This window comes from Calidris pugnax, unplaced genomic scaffold (assembly GCF_001431845.1).
Source record: "Calidris pugnax isolate Ruff unplaced genomic scaffold, ASM143184v1 scaffold70, whole genome shotgun sequence".
In the NCBI taxonomy this organism is placed as follows: domain Eukaryota; kingdom Metazoa; phylum Chordata; class Aves; order Charadriiformes; family Scolopacidae; genus Calidris; species Calidris pugnax.
Genome location: NW_015090862.1, coordinates 9437367 through 9464042, shown reverse-complemented (window position 1 = coordinate 9464042; position 26676 = coordinate 9437367). Strand labels below are relative to the sequence as shown.

The 26676-nt window shown below is 34.0% G+C and overlaps 1 protein-coding gene across 4 annotated transcripts in view; it reads right to left on the bottom strand.

The window, feature by feature from the left end:
* Window positions 1–8429: 8429 nt before the first annotated feature.
* The window catches only part of FGF7 (fibroblast growth factor 7), a 31139-nt gene continuing 12892 nt past the window's right edge, over window positions 8430–26676 (bottom strand). For 3 of the 4 annotated variants that reach the window (XM_014944330.1, XM_014944329.1, XM_014944327.1), the window contains exons 3-4: window positions 10691–10794; window positions 8430–10293 (exon numbers count right to left, since the gene is read on the bottom strand). In XM_014944330.1, coding sequence (XP_014799816.1) covers window positions 10099–10293; window positions 10691–10794 — 299 coding nt within the window. In that variant the 3' untranslated portion in view covers window positions 8430–10098. The remainder of the gene's footprint in view (window positions 10294–10690; window positions 10795–26676) is intronic. The other variant, XM_014944328.1, reaches the window with a different exon arrangement.

Genomic DNA, 26676 nt, shown 5'->3' with positions numbered 1-26676 from the left:
TTTTTTTTTTTTTTTTTTTTGTTTGTTAAAACAGAAGAGTAGGAAATCTTCCCCAGTAACTGTTTTTAGGTGGCCTTCAAGATATCTCTCTATAAAAAACGGTTACTTTGTATAAATATTCTTACAGGATTCAGACTGTAGCTGTCCTAGAAGAAGTTTCTATTGGAAGTAGTATTATAGCATTAGATATTTGCATGTATTAACAGTAACAGTTTATGATTTTTAGATTGCATATGTCATTTAATATCCATTCAAAAACTTAGATTTAGAGCAGATTTCTATCTTTAGTGCTCATTTATTTAGATTTCATGACAATGTGGATTTCATTATCTTGTATGTTGAAGCTGATTGACAAAAGCAACAGAAATATGTTTCAGAAGTAGATATGAAATAAAGAAATGTTTTCTCAAAGCCTTTCTCTGTGTCAGTCACTGTTTGTTGGGAAGAATTTTCTTTTTAGTTACAGAGAACATTATATGTAGAAAAAGATAACCCTGAAAAATTTAATTTGGAGAAGGTTTGCATACTTCAAAGTTATATATGCACCAAACTCCAAATGGGCATTTAACTTGGAAGAGCTGGGTAAACCCACAGTATACTCTATAATGTGTAACCCCTATAAATAGATAATGGATTGAATTAACTGAAATGTAGTCAGACCAGAAAAAAATCCCAAGAAACTAGGAGACCACTGCTATGCCATAGATTCTGTATCTGCATGGAGCTTATGGTGTGGGAGCTGCACAAAATTGTACTGGAATGAATACTGAAAACCACTGAATAAAGTAAATTATGTATTGCTGCCAGAATAATTCACAACCTCAACAAAACATTTGCAAATGTCTTAAATTACCAGAATTGGAACAACCACAAAGTAGGGATATTCACCCATGTGCAAAACCAAGCAGAAGAGAGATAGAACAACCTGTCCCAATTGACTTTCAGTGTATGAATATAATTATTTCACTTAAGAGGCTTGGATCCCAAGACTAAAGTTGACCACGGTCATAAAAATTTGCACATTAGAGACATGAAAGAAAGCAATTTTAATTTAATTTGGGAAGATTCACTGGGTGATTTTCAAAATTAAAATAAACATTTCTCTAAATTATTTTTTTATTTTCAGATCTAAGACCAAGGAAATTTATTTGGAAAAAATGGAATCTTGCAAGCTGTAAGGCTGCCACAGTAAATCACATGAGGAAAGATGCTACTGCTAACATAGAAACTAGTGCATCTGCCAGTCTACAGCAGTCAGTAAGTCTTGCAAATATTTTTAAACACATAATGCACATTACTTTATGCATTTTGAAATTAAACTTAGTGTACATTGCAAAATCTAGTTGCCAATATAAATTGTTAGCAATGTGTTCAGCTTGTATTTCACAAAATGAAAGTGTTGTAGCAATTAAAAATGAATTGGGAATTTTGATTGTATCCAAACATGTATCCTCCCAATACACTGATAATTCCACCTGATTAACCTGTAAACACTATTACAAGGTATTACAAGCTTAAAGAAGCTGCTGATTCTCCATATAACAAAATCTGATGGGGCCAATTTGTCAGTTCCTCTAATATAAGCTATAATTTTTTCTACTCCTTTCTCTGGCAACTGGCTCCCATTTTTGGTATGTCTTGCATTCTAGCATCTAACTTCTACCCACCTTATCTTCTGTGTCCTGATGGATCAGATTTTTGACTTTTATTCTACCATACAAGCCTGTTGTTCTTTCTCATTGCTGCTACTTTAACATCTTTCCTCAAGCTTTTTGTACTGATGTTGCTTCTAGCTTGCTAGAATGTTATCCAATGTTTTGTTTCTTCAAGCTACCCAGCTTCTTCTGTCTTCCTGAAATTCCTGTTCGCTTTCTAACAACTACAGTAATCATTTTATGCTACCAATCTTCTCTTACTAATTTTTATCTTCTTTTTGCCCTAACCATAACCAAACAACTTTTTCCATCCCTGCCTTTTTTCTCCCCATCTTTTTTTCCATGGGCTCATATGCTTTTTCTGGATTTAGATCATTCTCCAATCACCAAGGTAGGAAAACCTTATTTTTGCTGCAAAGTAATTCAGAGAAAATATCTGGGAGAAAATTCATAAATTTGCGTCATAGGTGTCATTTAAGGCAGTGAAGTCTGTGATTCTTTGATTTTTCCATTTTCTAGAGTATATTTGCTATATAAAATAAGAGTATTCATTGCTAGTCTTAAAGATAAGCTGAAGAACGATTTTAGAAATTCTTAAGTGATGGAATCTACCTGAATGCGAAAGGATATCTCTGTGCATATTTTCAAGGCTACTCACCTTGCTGTGTTGATAACAGCCTTCCCATGCCCCAGCCCCTACCATTTTCAATGATATCACTCTGACAAGCTTTTTCTGCAGTCCTGTTAAATGCTTAGGAAAAGACAGAGTGTTGTCTCTTGTATCTGTTAAAGAGAGAAGGTTTGGAACATGCTGTACTCAGGAAATCCTGAATTAGTGAAGTACTGCAGACATGTCAGAGGAAGGAAAGTGTTCTGGCGTGTGCCATGTTTCCCACAACAAGCTTTCTCTTGTAGTGTGGATGTAAGAGAACTGCGTGGGTTTCTCCCAGTGGAACAGGTTATCTAAGCAAAAAGGACAGTTGCTCTTGAGACCTTGCTGAAGGATTTGGTCTCTACAAATGAATACAGCTTTGTAGAATCTTTGTATGGATTGACTATGCACATCTGTGGCTTAACGAAAATGAACTATCTTACTGTCATTATGTATTGCCTGTTAGCTTTTCTCAATAATTTTCCTTTTTTACCCTAGCCTGTTAGCTTTTCTCAATAATTTTCCTTTTTTACCCTAGTATTCCTTTTCAAGTACAAATTAAATAATGAAATGTGGTTTCTTTAAAGTTGAAAGTCAGTGTTACTCTCATCAAGTTACAGTCGTGGAAGGAAATTCTTGTTTACGGAATACAGAGGGGGTTTTGTGTGTTGCTCAGTTTGCAGTAAGGTTTTACAAACAGAAATGTGACTGTTTTTGAACAGAGGAATATTTGGGTTTAAAAAATAATATGCTTTTATGCTTTTACAAAAACTAAAACCAATGGGAACATTTGCATGATTTTTATAAATTCCAATGGTTTTGTTCTGGTAAAATCATATTTTCTTTTGGATCATTGTAGTGCTTTAGTTGTACGTGAAAACAAGAATATGAAACCAAGTAGAAAGTGATTATTTGTGAAACAAATTCAGTAAATCACCTCAGCTGTGATTATAATAGATCTTTTGAAATGAGTTTGTTTCAATGACAGTAATTTCTGATGTCACAGAAGCTATTGTTATGTTTCTCTCCAAGATATAATGAGATGTTTTTTCCTATGACAATAAAATAAAAAGGGAGAAGCCTTACTATTTTAGCTCTTCCTGTTAATATCCCATTTCGTGATTGCCTTTAGGCTTTCGTATTGCTTTAGGCTTGCAGGATGCTCACAGTTTTGTTCAATAATCACTTGTTTTCTTTTATGATCACTGAGAAGTTTTTGTGATCGCTGAGAAGTGCCTAGTTTTCTCTGGAAATAGTAGAATACGGTGTATATGCAAGTTAGCTGTTGTATTGATGTGTCATGTCTTACAGAAGAACTGAATGTCCATGGCTTCCAAATGTTCTCATTCCTGTAAAGGTCTCATCCAGTGTTGCTGTGTTGTGCAATAATATCACAGCAACTCATATAGACATAAACAAGATAACCTCGTTAGCTGGCTTGAACAGAGATAACAATCTAACTCTGCCAGTGTGGTGTCCTGTGTACAAAGAGAAGTCGCTATGAGTGTGGGTAGTAACAGCTACATCTCTGCTGACTTGTGCCCTCTTGTGATTGGTCTGGTAATTTAAAGCTAGTGTGGTCTTATGTTTGATGTTTAGCAGCATGTACCAGATTGGAACTTCTTTTTCTTACTTATCGAATAGGATATTGAAAGTGGCTTGGTAAGGTTATATAAGAAATCTGTAGCAGAGCCAGTAGAGGAACCATGAAAATTCAGCAGTCATTAGCCCATAACTTGATTCTTGTCCATCAAAACCGGTGCTGTCCAAGGTAATAGTAAATTGTGTTTATGCTTAGACAGCCAGTTGTAATCATAAAGGGAGTCTGTCCTGAATTCTGACTAAAATTGTACCACACATTATTATTATTATAAGAACACTTCTAGTGGTAATAAAGATATTACTGAACTAATTGAAAGGATGGGGAGGTGATTCTTACTCTCTGTCCTTAGTACAAGAGAGACGTGGTCATACTGGAGAGAGTGCAATGAAAGGCACAAAGATCTCTCCTGTGAGGAAAGGCTGAGAGAGTTGGGACTCTTTAGCCTGGAGAAGAGAGGGCTGAGGGGGAATCTTATCAATGTATATAAATACCTGAAGGGAGAGTGCAAAGAGGACTGAGGCTCTTTTTAGTGATGCCCAGTGATGCAATGGGCATCAACTGAAAGACAGGAAGTTGCACCTAAACATCAGGAAACACTTTTTTACTGTGAGGGTGACCACACTGACACAGGTTGCACAGAGAGGTAGAGTCTTTCTCCTTGGAGATATTAAAAAAACATCTGGGCGTGGTTTTGGGCAACTGGCTCAAGGTGGCCCTGCTTGAGCAGGGAGATTGGGCCTGATGGCCTCCCTTCCAACCTCTACCATTCTGTAATTCAGTGAATAAAATGAGACAAAGATTCTTTTAAGTAAAGGTGGGACAATGAAACATCTTTGGTTGGGGTTCTTCCCTTCAGGAAGAATCATATAGGCTAGAAGTACTACCTTTACTGCTGTATAAAACCAGAACTATATAAATAAGACATTAGATAACGACTTCCATGAGTTCTTCAGTTACAATCACACCATAGATATGTCAGTCCATTGTTGGCACATGGTCAGAAAACAGAGGTGCAAACCAATGAAGACTGGTCTGTAGAATGAGCTGTTTTCAGTGTTTACCTTGCAAAGGTAACTTTTATTGAATTCTTTTGAACTTTGGCAGCCAACTTACTTAACCTGACACCTTCAAGTTCTCACTAGGTACCAATATCCACCTTTTAGGTATCTGGTATCCTTTAAGATCTGTACTTCATTGAAGAATGCTCAGGGTTCAGATCTTTAGCCATCTTTGATAAAACACTATTTTAGGAATGATCTTAGAAGTAAGAATTCTTACTTGATATTGGACTTCAGTCTGAAAACACTGTAACCTTTATGTGACAAGTTTATGCATCTTCATTTGCATTCCTCTGCTTTTCTCGTTAGCACCGAAGGAGAATAGTTTATTCTCATGAGGAAGTAATTTCCTCCGAACTGAGTTCTCTTTTTTCCACTCTGTGTTAAGACTCAATCTTTTCAAGTGCCAGGTCTCTAAATAAAAGAATTTTCTTAATGAAACAACCCATTCTGGTAAACTAGGATCTGCCTTCCAAACAGAATTGAAGAAAATCTCCCTTTTTAGGTCTGGAATGTAAGCAGTTACAAAATTTCAGTGTCTGGAATGCTTGAAATTTGCAAGCTAGCTTTCCTCAGCGAGGTATTGTGAAGCTATTTACAGAGCTCAAGTTTTAACACTTGGTAGTTTTAATACTATATGATTTTATTCATTTTTTTCAAATTTTTATAATTAAATTCTGCAGTTGTATTTTATGTAAGAATATTAATTCAAATGTATGTATGGTGGGCAAAAGCTTTTTTAGAAATTTTGCTGTGTTAATATAAATGAAAATGAATATTCATTAAAAGGAATATAAATGTCATGTTGAAAACCTCATGCAACTTCTTGAATATTTTCCCATCTGAGTTTCTGCTTTAAGGATAGTCCTAATCTTAAAAATTATTCTACTAACAGCACAGAGAAGTTATATTATTTTTTTTCCTGCTAATAAATACACCTTCTGCCCTAAGTCACCATGTGATTCAAACTGTTACCTTTTAAAATTCAGCCAGTGACGTAAACAGTTGAATTTATTTTTTTTTTTTTTTTTAATATTAAATGTTACTTAAACAAATGTGTAATATTAGTTCTAAGTGTGGATCTCAACTCTGATGATTACTGTTTCCCTAATTTGGGGAAAGTCATCTAACTTGTCACTTTAATTTTCTACATGTCAAATGTTATGAAACTATTATGTTTTGTAAAAAGTTAGTATTGAGGAGTAAGTTTGCAGAGGCTTATGAAGTGTTTAGACTACTCAGATACTGGTCGTTGAGTGCAGTGAATTACTGTTCTCTTATTAATTTATTGATTTAATGTCAACTTACATTTTGCTTTAGCTCATTCAAAAAGAATATACATCTTTTCTTTAAAAAAGTAATTTAAAACAGACAACCGTATTGGAATAATTACTCAATTGATTAATCATTTAGTAATCTGATTATTACAGATGCTATGCGCAGTAGTGTATTAATGTCCTTGCAACAGAACTAAAAGTAAGACCATATTGTACTGTATCATGTCTGTTAAAGGTCATGGAAATTGTCCAATTGTTATTTTTTATTGTGTTACGGAGTGTACTTACACTATTTTGCATACCTTTAGTGGCATACAAGTTATTATAGATAAACTATGAGACAAATGTGTAATTATCCCCCTAAAATGGAAAATGTGTTCTGTGTGGTTGTGCAAAGAGGTTGAACTGCACTCTAAATGGCTGTTTTAAGGAAAATAACTTTCATCTGGGTTCATAGATTTGTTTGACTTGGAAGGGTGCTTCAGGGCTCTTGTCCAATCTCCCGCTCAAAATAGGGCCCACGCTGATTTTAGACTAATTTGCTTAGGGCTTTTTCCAGTCAGGTCTTGAAATCCTCTGAGAATGGAGATTCTGCAGTCTTCTACAAGATTCCCCAGATGAGATTATCTCATCTCTGTGTCACAGAGTATTTATCAGCACCAATACAAAAGATAAGTAAGTAGAACCTTGTTAATTAAATCTGAAGGGCCAGCATAATGGCGCAGTTTCTGGGAAATGCGTAATGCTTATTGGAGGTGTCAAAATAGAATGGGTATTTAAACCACAGGAGCTTATGTTTCAGTTCTAAGCCACAGTCTATTTATACTTTGTAGTATCTGTGGTAAACGAAAAAAGCTGAAAGATGAAAGCCAATGCATCTGAAGAAAACCCAAAGAAATGACAATTGAGAGTGGCTTTTATAGCCCACTTTCTTTGGATTTGCTTGAACCTTTAGTATTATAAAGGTTAGTAATGAGCCATATCCGGACAGGTTTATCTGTTTCTTGTCATATAAACCTGTTTTCCACCCACATGGTACATCACATGATTGATGTTAAGATTGGTTTGAGATGTAATTGATATAAAAGACTTTTGTGAGGATTTCTGACATCTATTTGAAGAATACCTCTTAAAATCTAATAGATTTTTTTTTTATCCTTTAATAGTTTGATACTGTAGATCAAAACTATAAATTTTCTGATCATTATTCTCTGGTTTTAGCACTAAACTTTTTTTTGGAGACAGCTGAAAAGAAATATATTTTATTTCCGAAGAGATTTTCAAAGTTAAAGTTACATTGAAAATCACTCAGCTGGGTTGATGTGGTCTTGCTTTTCTGTTCACCTTTTCCATTGTGTACTGGAGTAGGACAACCCAGGATATGTTCTAATCTTCAAGTCTGTTTTACTATTAAAATGGCAGAAGAAATTAAACACAACACATGAAAAAAAGGTAAAATACTGATTTTTCTCAAATACAGCCCCTTCTCTGCTAAGCCAACATACGGAAAGTATTGCAACATGTAAGCCCGTATGACTGTGCTACTGAGGGGTTGTATCATTTGCAGCCAGGTGTCTTGTTGTGAACCATTCACTCATAGGATGCTTTTCAGATATGACAGCTGTAAAACATAAAGCAGCCTTGGCTTACTTGGTAATGATGGCAACATGGTGATCCATTAAATAAAGCATATAGCCTGTAGGGTTCAAGAATAGTTTGACTGTATTCCTGTATTCTTGAATTACATAATCAAAAGACCTTTAGAAGAGCTGGATTTAAATTTAAGCTTCTTTGGCATATATGTTCATATATTCATATGGATCTTCACATTTTAGTTCAAACTTCAGTAGAGCTTTTAAGCACAAACAATGAGATTTTGTTCTTTTTATTTATTTATTTGTAAGCTTCAACTAACCCAGTTTAGATCTAGAAACTTTTGCTAGAATGTTAATATTGATAATGAGTGTGAACTTCGTTTTAGTGTTTATATATTCACAGAAATTAGTGCAGTTATCAGCAAAAAAAGTTTTTCGTAGTACAGTCTTTTGTGTTCAGTGAACAAGTAATAGATAAATTAGCAAAAGCACAGTGAAGATTTACTGATATAGCTCTATTGACAAATGTTTCTGCATGCAAGTCAAAAACCATAAATGATTTCCAAATTATAGTATATGTTAAACAAGCATTTTTTAAAAAAATAAATATTTGTTAAAGATAATTGTTGCCATTTTCTGTGAGTGCTTTTATAAAGAAAGTCTCATGTAGGAAAAAAAGGATGAGTCTAGACACTTGTAATGAAAAGTCGAGGATTTAAGACCTGTAGTAATTAGCTTGACTCCATCCCAGTCATCTAGCAGCTGTTTTAGCTAATTTTTTGTGATCTTTATCTAAGAGCAATTATCACAATACTGAGAAAACTCATAGGCAAACTGAACAGAATGAAATGATATAATGCATTAGTCATGTAGGGCTTAGTTGAACTCTTTAATAGCTAGAAAAATAAGATGCCTTTTCTTCATCAGGTCACACTGCTTTTGGCTGAAGTTTCAAACTAGTCATGTAGGTTCTTGTATATTTCTGTATCTGAGTGTAGGTCCTATCATCTGAGGACTATTTCCAGTACCTGCTGGAACTGTAACCTTCTTTTACCTGGTGTAACTCTGAGCGTGCTACTCAATTCAATTAGCAAGAGTATGTGGCAAAGATTTCATACATTTTTGCATTGTTTCTTTTGAGATGTCCATTGTGCGATTTGCTGCAGGCTGTCATTTTTGTCTGTCATCCAATGTATGTTGGCAAGAGGGTTGTGTACTAGTCTTTGTGTCTGGTCACAGAAAAAAATTCATGCATCTCAGCCAGACCATTTTGTTATTCCTTTAGAATTAAAAGCATATGAAACAGATGCAGCTTAATAAGTATTTTTTTTTATAAATAACATTTAAATAACTTAGAACAATAAAGTTCAAATACAACTTAAAATAAAGTTTAATGCTGTAACAACAGAAAAAAGCATGTATAAGGATGGAAAAACAATATTGAAAGCTGTATGCCCTAACAGGAATTATACAAAAGATAGGATATGTTACATAAAAAACCTTAGTATGTCTGAATTTTTGCTTCATCGTTATATAAAATGTTAATTTGTGAAAAGTGAGATGAAGTACATTATTTATTCCTATTCTTATTTTACATACACTATTTGAAACATCTTTTAGAGCAGCATTAGGTATTTGTTTCATTAATAGATAGGAACATTTTGTAGTAGAGTAAACTTAATTTTTTCAAACTAACTCTTTTATCTGAATACAACAATAAACATTTACAAGATTATATATTTTTTTCTGACCATATAGTTTATGTATAGGATATCAGTTTCTTGGGGGAAGTATTTAAAATACTGCTCAGCCTCCACATTTACTATTGACTTGATAATCTGACAACTCATTCCAGCAGCCTTAAAGTCTGACATATTTTACACAACATTATCATCTGCTTATTATTATTATAGCAGCCATATTTAAGAAGCAGATAGGTTTTTTAAATAAAATATTATCAGATAATCAAGTCATGACTTATTCTTCAGGGTAAATTAATTTAAGAAACTACCCAGTTATAATGACTAAGATAATGATTGTACAACTCTTTAGAATTTTTTACAACTTTTAGTTAGTAAATCTGGTTTTGTGTATATTTTCAAATCTTTTTCATGTAGTCTCTTAAAAATAAACATAAATGCGCAAGTCCAGCTTGTTCAGTTTCTCAGTAGTATTCCAGCCTCTCTTGATACCGTGTCAAATAGTCTTCTTAAAAATAATCTTCCTGCTGGAACTAGTTCTTTATAGATCATTCGTGATTAGGATATTGCCAGAGGAAGAAAGTGGGATGCTCTGTGTTCTTTCTTTGTTTTTTTACCTTTCATGGGGACCCCTTTGTGATTTAATGTAACAAACATCTCCTTTCCTTTGTGCGTCCATTTTGCAGAAGCATATGTATTATAATGGTTTTCTTCGATCAGTTCTATGAAGTTGCAGTCCTCATTGCATACTTTCTGTTGAGAGTAAATAGTAAAATAGAGTAAAATAAGTAGAACTGGTTTTGTTAATACTTAGAGTAGGAGAGATCAGAGAAGAGTGTGCATTATAAACCCCACACATTATTAATATTTTTAATGAATAAATTTGACTTCTGAAATCTGAGTGTTGAATATTTTAGCTTTTTCTATTTCCCCTTAGTCTTCCACATTTTCAGAAAGTCTGTAAGCTCTAATCACTGAATTTATTAAATGGACATAAAACTCTAGTATAGGATGTATGGGATATGTACAGATTACATTAAAATTTTTTAGGAATCTATTTTATACAAACTATACAAATGCTCCATCTAAAAATAAGTGCCTATAAGATGGTACATGATGATTGTACACACAAGAGAAGTTACCTCCATACCTTTCCATAGAGTCTTCCCGACTTGTTCATTGCCAGAAAGTATTCACTTTCCACTCCTTTGATTGCCACTATTCCAACTGCCACTGTTCGGATTTCTAGAATACCTGCAAAGCACACAGTAAGGGCTGTAAAATGGTGGTTTGTTCTCCAGTCAATTGAGAAGGTCTAGTTAAACTAATATTCTTTAATACTTCTGTGTTTATTGAAAATCTGCAGATATCATTCTTAAAAAACCAGAAACATTATGTATTTATTCATGTGAAGAAAGGGCTAGACTTTAAAAATCATCTGCATGTGATGATATCTGCACACAGACACTTAATTGTACGGTGATAATTTTTAAGTGTTGGTATAAGTAATTTTTCTGTTTTCATAGAATCAGCGTATCTTAGAATTTATCAGGCTCGGGGGTTCACTTGGAAGAATTACATACATAGCCGTCAAGGTTCACAGAATTTGTGTAAAGCCTTTATTTTGAAGACTTATGTAGCAGTATCATCTCCTTGAAAGAGTGTAAACCTTAGAACTTGCGAGTGATAGAAAACAGACCACAGTGTCTTAAATAAGATAAAGTATTTGCTTGACCTTTGTATGCTTTTATGACTGATCGGAGCTGTAAAGATACATGTATTTGAAAATCATTAAAAGCTGCTCTGAGGACTTATTTATACAAAACCAGAAAACATGTAGAGTTGTTTTCTATAAATTATTTTCATCTCACTGATGTATACATATCTACAATAGCTTTCTGTACTCACTATGATACATTTGAGTTACCTGCAACATAAAAAATATTCTTATGTTCATAAAAAAACAAACAACTGAGCAAAGGCAAGAGGATGGTGTAAGTTATTAAGGAACACTACATTGTTTTCAAGCTTAAATATTATTATTGTTGTTTTATGCAGTGGTCTAGAGTTATTCTTCTGAGTTTGAGCTGTTTTCTTCCATATTGAGTCACCCACAGAACTTTGTGTAGTAGCATGTCTACTGTCACTTGTGGGGGAGTGACAAAATGTGGGCTTTCGAAGCCAGCCAACTCTAGGCAAATTCCAATAGCTAAGCAGGGGGAGAAATGTGAGGGAGAGAGGCTTGTGTTGCGTTGTCACCTGAAATACGACCTCCCTCTTGAGCAAGACATTTTTTTTTTTTTCTCTTTCAAGCTGGTGTTGACTCTTCACAGCCACCACACATGACAATAATTTTTCATTAATGAGTTTTTTTTAGAAAGGCATGAAATATGTATGTAATTTCTCCTTCCCTATACGTTTTTATGTCCTGATGTCCTTTGCTTTCTTTACTGTACTGTGTTGTTTTCTTCCTTCATATTACTGATATATCAGTCCTAGACTGTATTGTTTACTTTTTTCTTCCTATTTTCCCTACCAGTGGATCAGTTACCTCTTCCCATGGTGTGTGCCCTGCTGGGCATTCATCTCTGAACACTTATACTTCCCTACTTCTCTGCAGTGCTAAGCCAACTTTAAGCTTTTAGAATTCTTTGACAAGATTCGCTCTGCTGCAGGCCTAGCAGCAATTCTTACAAACCATAATTTCTAACTGAAACTTACAAAAATTATATTAACTTTCATTTAAGTTTCACTTTAGAAAAACCACAGGGAGGCTGAAAAACAGATGAACATCTGCATCTAGCCAAAGAAAGAACATAACAGTGGAAGGGATCTCTGGGTCATCAAGTCCAGTGCTCTGCTAGCCTGGGAATTGCATCAGATAATTCTCTTTTCATAAACTTTGCCAATACTAAATTGGAGTTGTTATTTCTTTGCCCCCAGTGTTTCCGCCGAAGGCTGTTCCAGAGTTTGATTTATTTTAATGGCTAGAGACTCTGTAGTAATTTGCAATCTGCATTTTTTCAGCGACAGCTTATATCCATTTGTTCTTTTGCCTGTGCTTGCCGTTAACTTAGGAGAGGGTTTTTTTAAAAAAAAAATAATCTCTGTTTGAGTTTTCTATTTACACAGAATTTAAAAATGAAAGATTCAAAGTGACTTTTTAAAACGAGTCATGCTAATAGGAATTGAGAATTCCTTGAGTAAGCTGATGTTGGCTGATGTTTCAGTAGTAAGAAATACTACTGCTTTTAAAAAGGAAATGCCAGAAGCTTTTGTCTAAGGCGATATTATTATGATTCAAATTTTTACATTATTTTTTAGTTTGTTTTTTCCTGAAGTAGATGGTGACTTTCATACTAACTTGTAGGAATTATTTTATTTTGGTTTTGGGTATTTGTTTTTCTGCTTTATTTTCAGTTAAGACATGAGTGTCTTTCATGTGGAAACTTTACACTATCCATGTATAATTTGATATAGGATAGAAACTGGGGATGTAAAAATATTTTATAAGCCTCCTTTACAGCAATTCTGAATGGCAAAATAAAATGTTATCTATGAAAGTAATATTCTACTTATAATTGACAAGGGCTCTGCATGTGATAGATTTGTTGTATTCAGATCTTTTTCATCTTATTTGTTAAAATCACAGTATGCGTAAAAAGCAACACATTTCAATTAAAGACAGATAATTCGAGATTAATAAATTCTTATGCATATTCAGTACTATTTGCCATAGTATTATGTGCTTTTCACAATTTTAAGCAATTATTTACCCCCAGAATTAAGGGTAAGTCTCACATACGTTTGACACCCTGACTCAGAGGTGGTATGAAATCCAAAGAATGTTTTAGATCTTTGAAAGGCACTTTTCAAACGATACTCCCTCTGTGCATCTCTCCATAAAGTTTAGTAAGGGAACACCACACAAACTCTCCAATAACTACGTTGCATTAAAAATGTTGTAATATTAGCAATGTAAAGAGAAAAAAAAGACCCTGGAGCGTTCAGTGGAAATAGAACTTGTGTATTCTTGATTCTTTGCTCAGACCATGTCTATCTCAGAATTAAATGGCCCATCATAAACTGCATGTGCTTGTTTTTCTGTTCCCCATTCTAGATCATGTCTCATTTGTTGTCACATTTCTTAATGTAACCCCGAAAGAGAAACAACGCATGAATTTTCCCTTTCCAGTAACACATTTATGTGATTTAGGTCTCTGAGGCAGCGTCTCACTTGCACTTTAGTGTTTGATGTGTAAGTGAATCATCACTGAGTTCCTCTCTCTATTTTAAGGCATATGACAGAAGTTCCTTAAGCAACAAGACAGCATATTGTAAGCTCCCTTTGCTTCTTCTGGAGGCTGTGCACCAGTAATTCTTCTGTTCATTTCAGAAATGTAGTATTGCTGCAATTAATTGCATTTTTTTCCTTAAATTAAATAAATTATATAGAAAATGGAAACAATTTCTAGGAAACTGGGAAAAATAAGACTTTGCTGTGTAGTTAGAACTGTACTAGCTGATTTTAGCTGAGAATTTGATTTATGATCTTTCTGTATATAGTCTTTTGTATGGAACTCACTTGTTAATTGCAAAATGTCATGTACATATATGAATTTAAAATTTCTTCCTTTATGTACAGACAGTATGGAGAGTATTAAGGTTGAGAAGTGATACACTGAAAGTTTATTAGTTTATCAGTGTCAGTATTGCAGTTGTATCTTATGCTTAAATTTAGCATCCAATCTCTCACAGACTAGGAAGAATGATTCTTGAGTAGTGTTCAATTTAATACAGACAAAGATTTCAGTACTTTAACTGTTTTACAAAGTGTTTCTGAACATACAAGATTTATAAGGTGACCAGCTTTTTCCTGCACACCTATTATATGCTGCATAATTCTCAAAGCACAAGTGCTTTGATGAACTAGTTAATGGAAACTTTAACACTTATAAACAACATAATCTCACTGTGAAAACTTCTGAACTACTTTTCTATGTTTTTCAATTCTCAGCTTGATATGTAAACACTCACAAACACGCACAAACTTTGAGGTTAGACATGTGAGTAATAGAAATCACTGTCTCTTCCAATTATAGTTTTATAACTTTTATTTAAATATATAAATGAATTTTTATATTAACCCATTACCATAGTACCAGAACAGGAAATTCCTGAAGGATATAACAAAGAATAAAAGAATAAATCCATAAAATAGAGGAAAAAAGTTGTGTTTTTCCCTCTTTGTTTCATTTCCTTCTATATCTCTATTAAGTCAAGATATCACATTATATTACACTATATGACATCATTGGTCTATCTCTATTTTGCATGTGTTCCTGGTACTCAGTCACTGTACGAGAAATTACGTAATGGTAAACAGACACTAGGGTGTATTGCTGCAGATAGAAACCTAATCCATTAGTAGGCGTCAAGAATTTTGGGCAAATGCAGATAGTTCCTATTTCTTCTAACTTTCTGTAATCATCTGCTACTGGTGATTCTTGCCAACGGGATGTTGGGGTAAATTAAATTTGGATCTGAGCTGATATGGTTGTCCTTGTGCTCTTAGTATGTGTGGTTTGTTATACAGTTGTGACTGCTACATACAGCCAGGTCTGTGAATGTGATCTTTTTAGTTAGATTGCATTTTTAAAAATAAACCTTTTTTCTCTGCTCTTTCATTTTGAAAGTCTGCATAATTGCAATGTCATTAATAAGACTAGCCAGGAGCAACACTTAGTGTATGGAAAGTAACCCAATAATCTCATTTTTCTATAAATGCAGAAAGAGCTTTGCTTCTGAGAAATTGGTGGTATTAAATTTAACAATAAAACAATACTATACTCTAAAGATTAGCATTATGAGGATGGTAATCTGAGTTAAGCAACTCACAAAAGCTAAAGAGTGTCTTTTCTAGCATACCTTTTTTGACTGCTTTTAAGACATGAAATGAATTAACATGTCTTAGTTGCTCCTCTGCTGTGAACCGAAGTGTACCTGACCTTCAGCGTTCATGCTAGTTCTTGTTAGCTGATTAATTGGAAGGAGGTAAATCTCTATATCCATAGAAAATTGGTAATAGAAGTAGACCTACTATGTTCAGTTATGTTTGTAGACCATTTTATACATAAAGGGAAAAATTCCGTCCTCATTAAGCAGCTAACTCAGTAGAGCTGGGATTTTATCCTTAAGGTAGTTCCTTCAGTGAGGCAGGAGATGTATAGTAAGCTAAAATCTTTTCAGAAAAAACCCAACACAGAAATAGAGGAAAATGCGAAGGTGCACAGATGTGAGATTTGTCTGTGCCAGTTTCTAAGTGTTAGTTTATGTAGCACCAGACACTCCAGTGAAATGATAAAGAACTAAAATCTACAGTCAGAAATTCTACTAAAGAAACCCTCTTCTCCTCAGTCTAGTAGTCTCCTCAGTCTAATTCCTTGTCTTATATTAGAAAGTCCATTCTTATGTGCTTCCTCTTGAAGTAAAAAGTTCTAAGCCTGTCAATCTCTATTCATGAAAAGGAAAAAGTCACCAAGCTGGGATGGGAAAGAGAAAATTCTTATATATGTAGATTGTTTCATTTAAATATCCCCAGTTTAAAAATGAAACTGTAAACTATGTTTTTCAGTTACTTTATCTGAAGCATCCACATAAAAGTTCTGAAGAGGTTTAAGAGAAGACTTGAATATGCCACTAAGTAACTTGGAAAGAAATCAGATTAAAGCCAGAAAGAGAAAAAAACCCTGAAAATGGGCATGCAAAATTGAAACCAACTGTAATTTCTATAAAATCAGCATGAAATTCCAAGCAATTTTATATGGTCGCATGGTCACTGTTACAAATGTAGCTTAAAATTCCTGTAGTGAAGGAAGTTTCCTACACATCTGAAATTCTGTCCAGTGTATGTAAAAGACAGTCAGCTGAAGTGGGCTATACTTTCTCTATAGAAGAAGATGACTATGGATGCTGACAGTATCCTTGGTGCAAATTAAATAACAGACAGTTGATATAAAATCCAGCAGGAAAAAAAAAAACCCACCAAAAAACCACAAAGGAGCAAAACCACCCTTTGTGTTAACACAACAGTTTTAGTCAGTGAAATATATCTTGGTTTTTGGAGACAATTTACATAATAAATGAGGTGAGTTTCCTGGCATTCTGGTCTAGGATGACAGCTGCTCAGTATTTTACAAGTAGACACTTTTATTCCATGACTGTGGCCTGGAAGACAGGACAGTACGTCAGGCTGGAAATTTATGTAGAAAAATTTATTTAAAATTTAAATTTTGTAAATAAAAAAAAAAATAATTATGTAGCATTTAGCTACATCATTGATATAAAATTGAGCATTTTCATGTGAGATAATTCCTTCCTGGCAAGTGGTACTCAATAATTTTAGTTTTCATCACCTGATGTTCAGTATCTTTTTCTGATTTAATCAACATTTTCACATTAACATTTTAATTTTCTTTTTATTTGTTAACCTTTTTTGCTTTTACAACACAATAATACTGTGACATTTTCTTTGTTTTAATAAATCTTTGCTTTTATTGCTACACCATCTGTTTACACATTATATTAAGCTAATTACTAACTGTATGGAGCCATAGCTGAATAGGCAACGTTTCTTTTTGTTTGCCCATAATATCGTGAAATAACAATATTCTATCTATAACAAAGTAATGAAAGCCTTGTAATTTAGTGAAATTGGGGCATTTTGTCTTTAATAATTTTGCAGCCAAGAGGCTGAAAGAGCAATTGCAGTTCTTGCTTCTGAAAGCTGTAAGGGAACCAGTAAGGGCAGCACATTACTGAAGATCCAGCAGGTGGTAGCAACCCGTCTAATGGGTCCATGAAAGAGAAGAGAGATCAGAACCACCCAGCTTGGTATCTTTTCACTCACTAGGCAACTGCCCCAATATGTTGAGTAATAAGATTGTTCAGGAAGATTTAGGAAGAGGTTTTAAAGTGCACATTGTGTTTGTGCCATCATCAGCTGGCTCTTTTTCCAAACATTTTGTATGGTGATGACATCCCCTCCATGTCCGTTTCATAGTGCTTCTAGTCACTGCTGCTCAATTTGTTAGTGTCAGAGTTTCTGTAGACATTAATTCAAAGAGAAATTTTGCCATCCATTACATTTTTCAGCAAAGCTGATGGCAATTTCATCTCAGTATTCTTCTCTTCTGACAGGTGCATATGTTATTAGAAAATGTTTAAGGGTAAGATAGAATCTGCTAAGAAGACTTCTGCAGTCTTCTAAATGCTGGAAAGAAGGGAAGAAGAGAAGTATGGGTTTTAAGGAAAGAACAGCAAAAGCCTGAAGCCAGTTATGATTTTACATTCTTGTTATTTTTTTTTTTTTTTTTTTAAATAGTTGACAGTTAACTGATTTTTAACATGTTCTAAATATTTTTCAATACCAAATTCTATGTGGTATTTACAACACTTTATTTCTTGTGGCCTCTCTGGGCACTGAAGTTAAAAAAAACAGTCTATTGCCGATTTTTAGTGGTAGGGAGGCTGGCACTGAGTTAAGCACTTGTGAGGAACGTCTGTGAAACACCCTTTCTTAGGCAGAATTCTCTTAAGATAAAGTATGTGGAATCTCAAATAGTGAAAGAGGCAGCAGAAAATACTTAGGTGGAGAGTAAGTCAAAACAAAATGAAACTTCTAAATTTCACTATGTTGTGTTTCTAATCAGTTAAATTTAGAGCACATACTTATGAATTCAAGTGACCTTTCAGATAATTGAAGGCTAAGAAGAACGCTCTCGTCGTTGCTTGCAAGGCAGTGTTTAATGGTATTTAATGCAATTTGTTCTTTTGTTCTGAGATTTAATCAGTTAATGTTTGTGCCTCTTGAAGCAAGAAACTAGAAGTCGCAATGGTCAATCATACAGTACTTTGGAAAGCTTTCATGGTGGTGTTAATGTGCGTGCATTCGGTGAGCCAGCACAGTAAATACATTCACTAGCTGCATTATTACACTCAAAATGTTTTTCCAGAGGAGTCTGTCAGTATTTGTTTTCTGAAAGTAAATGAATACTTTCATTAGGTAGTTTTTTAAGTCACTTGTTTTAGGAAACGTTGCCCCTTTTTATTTGTTTTTAAAAAATAGTGTGTATATTGGGAAGTATTTCTTTGTCCCTAAGTTATTTTGATTCTCAATAATATTTTTGAATGGATGTATCATGAAGTTCATTTTTAGGTAGAGCAATCTGCATTCTTATTCTCTCTCAGATATAAAATCTAATGGTAAAAACTTTACTGCAAATAAAGGTATTAATTTAAGAGATATTGTAATATAATTTAATTATTTTTTTACTTTTCCCCATTATTAAATTTCAATTGATAGAATGTAGAATTTTCATTTGTATTTTTTACTTCCCTTTTCAAGAGAGTGAAATTTTCCCAGATGGTACTTCACAGAAATTTTGTTTTTAAGCTTTGTAAGTAGAAAGAGATATACAAGTATATGCTTTAATAGTTTTCAAAGCAAACATGAGGTTGTCTCCACCCCAGGGATTTTCTCTCTATTTATATTATTTTAATAAACAGTTAATTATGGCTACAGAAAACAAGCTGGTACATACATTCACTATCATTTTCCTTTTTTAACTGTCATATATTTGCTTCTCCTTCATATTCAGAATTTGGCTTCATGGCATAAACACGTATAAAATATGTTGATATTTCTGGCATGGGCCTATATGAAAGGCTAAAAAAGCTTTTCTTTAGAGGCGTTGTGCTGTATCCCTGCGTGCATTTGCTGTGCATATGTAGACTATCTGAAGCACTCTAGATATGAATGTGACTGTAAAAATGATCTGCACATAAACAATGAATCTGTCAAGGATTTTCAGTAGAACAGTTGAAGCTACTGCTTCAGTGAGGTGCCAGACATCTGGATATCATGGCCAAATATTCAAAGCACTCACAACTCCTGGTTTGTCCCATGTGTAATTTCCAAGCAGGAAAAACTGTAGTTGTGTGAGGAAACATCATTAGTGATGAGAGCTGTTCCTTGAGAACCTGATGCACCGTATTGTTCATGCAACCTCAAGTGGCAGAATTTGTGCATAAGATTTAGTCTGTGTGCAGAATGTGTTGTTAAGCATAAGTAGCTGATGTTTAATTAACTTTTTGCAATTAATTGCTAAACAGAAGTCCATCAAAATATTTTTGTACTTCAGTGAATTTTTGCTTATTGATAATTTTAAAGATTCCTTACTTGACATTACATTATCCATAAATTTCTCTACTGTTTGCCATTCCTAAAGACTGATTAATGTATGCCTTGCTAGATAGAATAACTTTAGAATAAACCATTGTCCTGGTGGCATTCAACAGTTGACAGATAAGTTAGTTATGGAATTTGAGCCATGTCAGGGTTTCTGAAAGAAACTGCTAACTTGATAACTCTGTGGAGATAGTACAAAAAAAATGCAAGATGAGAACCAAACAGAAAAGAGAAGGTACAACAGGGAACTAAAATGACTGTTTAGAAATGCTGTTATTTACTTACAAGATCTGTTCTTTGCATGTGTACTTGGACTTGTGGGTGTTTACCTTTATGACAGAAAAGGAAGGAGTAAGCTAAATTCCACTTTAAGTCTTCATTGTTCAAAGTATTCACATGGTTTCACATGCATCATCAAAGGTATAATCTGGCCTTCTGAATATGTGTTACTGGTACCACAGCATGAAAGGAAGTCTGGTTTGAACTTTCCAATTGATGTTTAGGAAATGCACCTTCCTTTTTACGTACTAACTTACCACATTTGATCCGCAGTGGGAAATACTAAAAGCCATAATAACTTTTCTAGTTACTTTTCAAAGTGAATAAATGTAAAGCAGTGCTCGTCAGTTTTCAACACTCAGTAGCTTACCTACACTAATTACTGTAGTGAGGATTTCAGTGACCATATTGCAATGAATTATTGCTGAAGAAAAATAGCTTGGAATTTCTGAGTATTTTACCTTATTGTATAAACTCTTTGACCTCAGTTTTATATTAACTCTCTGCTAATGTTGGCGAGTTAGGTAGGTTTGTAAATCAAATGCTTCATTCTAAATGGTTGTGTAATAAGCATTTGTCTAGGACACACTGACTCTAAATTGCCTTCTCTCTTTCTGTGTATGTCTCTTTGGATCATTAGCACTTTGGACCTCTGTCTTTCCAATATTTCTCTTCATTTGATCTTCAAAACCAGAATGGTGTGACATTTTTCACTGAAGTAGATTGTAAAAACATGGAACTTTTCAATTTAGAAGTGTGACTTGAAAATAGCACTATATAGTAACAACTGAATAACAAGCTGCCCCAGGCAGTCATTCACTTGTGTATTTCTCGTTAAACTTATTAGAACCCTTCACTTTGCTGATCTCCACTGTTCATTTCATATAAATATTTTCTTGATCAGCCTCTTACACAGCACATAGTCATTTCTCATTTGAGCAGGAAACTACATTTCTCTCCAATAAAATTTGCCTTGGAGCTAAACATATGGTTATAATGAAAAATAATATTATTTTTTAGAATTAATGGTGTCATGTAAAATCCAAGTCTTAATCCTCAGTCTCAAAAAGTACTCTCTTATTACAGCATTAATAATTTACTGATATTAAAAATGGAAAAAAAAAAGGGTGGAATGACAGTTTTCAAAATATAATTGTTTCCAAGCAGTAAGAAAATTAATGATTTGATAGTTTAGAGCTAAACTTGTACAACGAATACTTTCACTACAACTCAGATGAAGAATATTTCTAGTATTTAAATCTTTGTGCCAATTTCACTAGAAATAAATTATCTTTTCATCTTTGCAAACTTTTAGCATCTGGCTTCAAAATGGCAACAGTAAATGTAAAATGCTGCTAATTAACCTTTTCACAGCAAAATGAGATACATCCATTTAGTGGTGCAAAACTTCCTAAATACAGAATTTCAGTGCCTGCAGCTATTTTGATTATCTGAAACTTGGAAAATTCCAGATAGGACCAGAACCTTCTGTCTCTCCAAATTCTTCTGTAATGCAAAAGTCTTTAAATATATTAATTTGTTCTTTGATGTTTGTTACTGTGCTACTTTGTGTTTTCACCTAGTAAAGAGCGGGTGTCTTGGTGTCCTGCCCAGGCATCATTGCTGATTGCATTTCCTTCCCCCTTTCCTGGGTAAAATTAGTGATCACAGTTGACATAAAATTGGTCATGTCATTTCTATGCAAGACTTTTTCTTCTGTTTTTCTAAGGAAAAGAGAGGGGCATACTTACATACCATCTCGGTGTACAGGAAACGCAATTATTCATTATCTGAATTGTGTTCTGAAGAACTTAAATTCCAGGTGCATTTCATGTGCTATTTTGCCTTATCACCTGTAATAATCTGGCTGCAGGCAGTTGCAAAGATGGCATAAATATAACATGGCGGTTTGTGCTGGATTTATTCAGCTAAATGGGGCAAAAACACATCCAAGACAGGACCTGTTCGTTTTTATATGAAGTATTCCTTCACCTTCAAGGTCTAGCTGGTTTGTTCTGTGTATTGTACTGTCTCCAGCCGTCCTTGTGGCATCTTTTTTGGTCCCTGAAACAGGCTTGGTAGAAGAAGTAGCAGAGCCATATTCTGGAGACAAACTGAATCTAACAACTGCTTTCCTGTTCTCTCAGGATAATTATTTAGAGTTATGCACTGTTAACACATATTACTAAAAGCTATCATTAAATGCTCACAGAATGATTATAATGTCATTTTGAAAACTGTATTAGCATTTTAAGCATAAAGTGAAATGCATTTTTAGAAGTGAAAATGTTCTCAAATATAGGTAATTACTGAATGATTTAAAATCAGTAAAATTCAGAAAGTAGACGCATAAGAAAGAAGATGGCTGCAGTATTGCAAAGCCTGAATGTATGCTTAGGGTCCTCTAGTACAAGAGCAAATATCTTTAAATGATTTGAAGTTTTGGACAGTAAAATTTTGTTTCACACAGTTAAGAAAGCATTTCATGCAGAAACACTGCAATCCCTGTTGCAAGAGATAGACATCTTTTCCCACTCTAAGTAATTATGTCAAATGTAGGGCAAGTACTACTCAACTGAATTCGTTTTAGTTCAATTTCCAAATCAGATCTGCTACTTGGTGCAGGAACAGCTGAATCCAGACATCTAAATATATCAATTACAGCGCCTACAAGAGCACAAGCAGGCACTACGTTATTCCTTTCAAGGTACAAAATGCAAGAAGCTGCTAAGAAAATCATACTAACCCCTTGCTGCACCAACAGAGTGGGAATTGATGGAAACCATCTGGCTCGCTCTTCCTGCTTTCAAAACACTACTGGACATATATTTATATAATATGGTCCCTCAAATTGTTCTGGTTTGCTGCCGACAAATGATTTAGATTTAGTTGAACTTTCAAAATCTAAAATAGACCAAACACTGAAATATAAACTAATAGATGGAGAAAATGTAAAAAACTCTCAAAATAAAAAACAACCTATTAATTCAATTCTGAGAAATAAATTGGGATTTTTCTATGTGGTGTTTCTCCTGTCTTGCTCAGTGTAGAGATCAAAATGTGTGTCAATTATCCAACAATTTATTTTTTTTTAAATAGTTAGTAATTCCTTCTCTTAATTTTGCCTAATGTCATTCACTTACTTCTAGTTACACACTGGTTTTACCAGTCTAAAAATTTTATCTAAGACGAAAGCCTGTCTTTAGGAAAGTTAATAGAATATTTGCCATTACACACAGGCAGCACTTTGAAACTTCTTTGTTTACATGATCAGATATTTATAAATGTGTTACTGCCATCCAGTTAATCTTTATTTGTCTTCTAGTTTTACAATTCCATATCAAAACTGAGAAAAACAGCAGCATCAGCAGCAATGGAAAAAATTGTTCCTCTGATTCAGGACTGATTGCTATTACCAGAGCAAATATACTATGGGAGCTGTAGCCAAATTTCTCTTTTATTTTGTATTTATTTGTGTGATTTTTTAATCTGCCTTTTTAAATTCAGCTGAGTTATCCAGTTTTAGTATCAGGGTGGGGTTTTTTTTCAGTTTTGACTTCAGCTGCTAAGACATAGAGGAAATCAGGTGTTAATGATTTTGAGTTTGATGACAAATATTCGTGCATACACTTAGTTTTGCCCATGGGCATAATATCAGAAAGTCAGTGAGAAAACTATTGCAACTTGTGTCATGGAAATCTATTCTGGAGTCCACAGCCTTTCTGTTCTTTTATTTTCTCAAGTGTTACATAAAAATAGCATCCTAGTTTTTTAGTGAAAGTTACTTGTACCCTTAAAGTAGAACAAAGGGTTCTAGAACTAAGGGCTGTACACATTCCGGTGTGTTGTGATAGAATAATACCATGTTATCTTCTGAAGAGAAGTTTTTGGTCACAGCTACAATGTAAAAAGTCATGCAATAAAGATAACAGTACCAGAGCATAGGATTAGCCAAATTGTATGAAAAGTGTCTTTAATGTCTTTATTAACTTCACACATTTTTATTATGTTGTTGGTTTGTACACAACCCAGTTTCATATTGTTTTGTTTTAATTTTTATATCCCCATGTGTGAAGTTATGTTTATTTCAATTAAATTATCATTGTTTATATAAACTAAAGATATATAAATGAGACATATAAAAGGGAAATTATGAAGTAAGAAAGCTGCCTTGGGTTCCTGTGCGTTATCACCAATAGCCCCACCTACAGGCTAGTTTAGAAGAGGGGGGTTCCTATATACCTAATGCTGCTTAACTCCACCTTTAGTTACTGGAACATTCTTGAAAACCTAGCCCTTAGTGATTTAGAAGATCAAGTCTTTTAAAAAGATTTTTAAAACATTTTGGCAGAAATTGCCCTAAAACAATTAAATCAAATTAAAAAACGCTAGTAAAATTGGTGTGCTCGCTCAATTAACCAGAGAAAAGTATTTAAAACGTGATAGAAACTACTTCACTTTCTTTACCAACTAAGGAAAGTTTCTTGTGGCCCTGAACTGCAGAAGGAAGGGTGTGAACTCTCCTGTGCCTGTCAGAGGCAGTAGTTTTCTTGGCTCTCAGAGCATATGGGTACTACTATATCACTATATGGTGACTGTTTAGAATAAAGTTACCTGTGACCAGTCTGTTAAAGGATTTGATATCTTAAATTGAAATCTGTGCTGGCAGCCGTATTATTATATTGGCAGAATTCCAAATTTCCATCTCTGACAATAATCAAACAACCTGTTTGATAGACAGCAGTGCAGTGCACTGGCATAAGCATAAAAAGGTACTCTTCTCTTGATCTGGAGACAAATGAAAGATTTCATGCCACCCAAGCATTTGATAACAGCTTCAGACAGGGACCTTTGGGAATGCTTCACTTTCCAATTTCTCTGCTACAATTCACATAATTCTTATTTTGTTTTTATATGTATTGGTGTCATGAAGTTTAGATGAGCTCCACAGAGTAATACATAAGCAATCTGTAGCAGAATATATGGACCCCTTTAAAATCTGGAAAACAGCTGGTCTATGATTTTTAGATATTTGAAAACATGCAATTCAGCTAGTGGGCTTAAACAAGGACCTTGTTCAAGCAGGGCAGAGTAAAATGTTCTCTCTAAGGAAGGAGAATAACATGTTAGAGATTAGAGATTTCTTCCATAAATTCATAGGGCTAGAGGACTCAGGTAGAGGTTAGCGGGTTTTTAATATTAGACTTTGGGCTGGGTAGCAGAAGCTGTATGTGCAAATAAAGGGTTTGCAGCTCTTACATTTTTGTTTTATGAAGTATTTGCATGAAGCTTGTATAATTTTGTGATTAGCAGACTCGGTTTGCAGGCCTTTTTTGATTCTGGCTTGTATTTATTATAATTTCTACTCCTTATGGTACTGTTCTCTCCTAGTCTTTGAAACATAAAAGAAAATTTACTGTGTAACATTGAACTCAGCAGGAAATTTTAGTACTGCCTTGAAGACCATGAAGTTACAACAGAGAGCACAGAGATTGGCTGCACCCATAGTGGTACATTCTAAAATATATAAAATATATAAAATGCCTGTTCTTGGTAAAGAATTTGCTATGCTTTTTGCTCTGACTGAAACAATTATGGCTATTCCAAGCACTTAAAGTGGTGAAGAAACCTTTTCTTTCTTTGCACAAAATATTTGTGACTTCAGCTGTATTGCAAAAGGAGCTTGACAAAAAGTACCAAAGCTGAGTTTGAGAACATGATTGGTTTTTACCACACAAAATGAAACAAAAGGCTTCTGCTGTTCTTAACTTGGTATTTTTGTGCCACCTTAGTTCTTCCACTATTATCAAAGTATTCTTGATTCCTATGTGAATGCATATGTCATGGTAGAAAAAAGTTTACAGAAGTAGATTATATTTCTACTATTAAATGTGTATTCAGTATAAATAATGCAGTTTCTACTCCGTATACAAATGTGGATCTGTGGTTTTAATATAGCTCAAAAAAACTTAGAATAAACTTCTATTTATATCTTTCATACAGAAATATAAATTTGCATATCTATTTGAAAAGAAATAGCCAACTATTTTTCAAGTTGAATACCCTAAATTGGGTATATTCTGGTGTATTGTTCTCTTAAGCCTGTATCTTGAGTAGAATAAATAGAGATAGCAACATTACCCCAGGTAGGTGTTTGTAAGATACAAGTAAATTATTCTGACTTGAAATTCAGGAAGAGATTAATGATGGAACAGGAATTTAATTTTTCTTTATGCCCAGTCTGCATTACCAGTGTTATGAAGCCATACGTTAAAGCAAAAGCATGTGGATTTACAGAAGCAATAGTTGTTATTTGGCATCTTTTAAAATTAACTCCTCAAGCCATTGATAGGCATCAGTAACAAAACTCTTACTGATTTCAGTAGAGCCAGGCTTTTACAAATGGCATATATTTGTTTCTTTCCTAATATGGGTCTTTCAACTCTTGAGCAAACTTTTCCTAATGAATCACAGGGTTAGATAGCTTTTCCACTAGTCAGTAACTTAACTCCTCCACAGCTGTGCGGTATTTTTTACTTTCAACAGCAACTATTTAAACTATTAATGATAGTTCTCTATAGTTCATCAGTAAGTCAATACAAATAGAA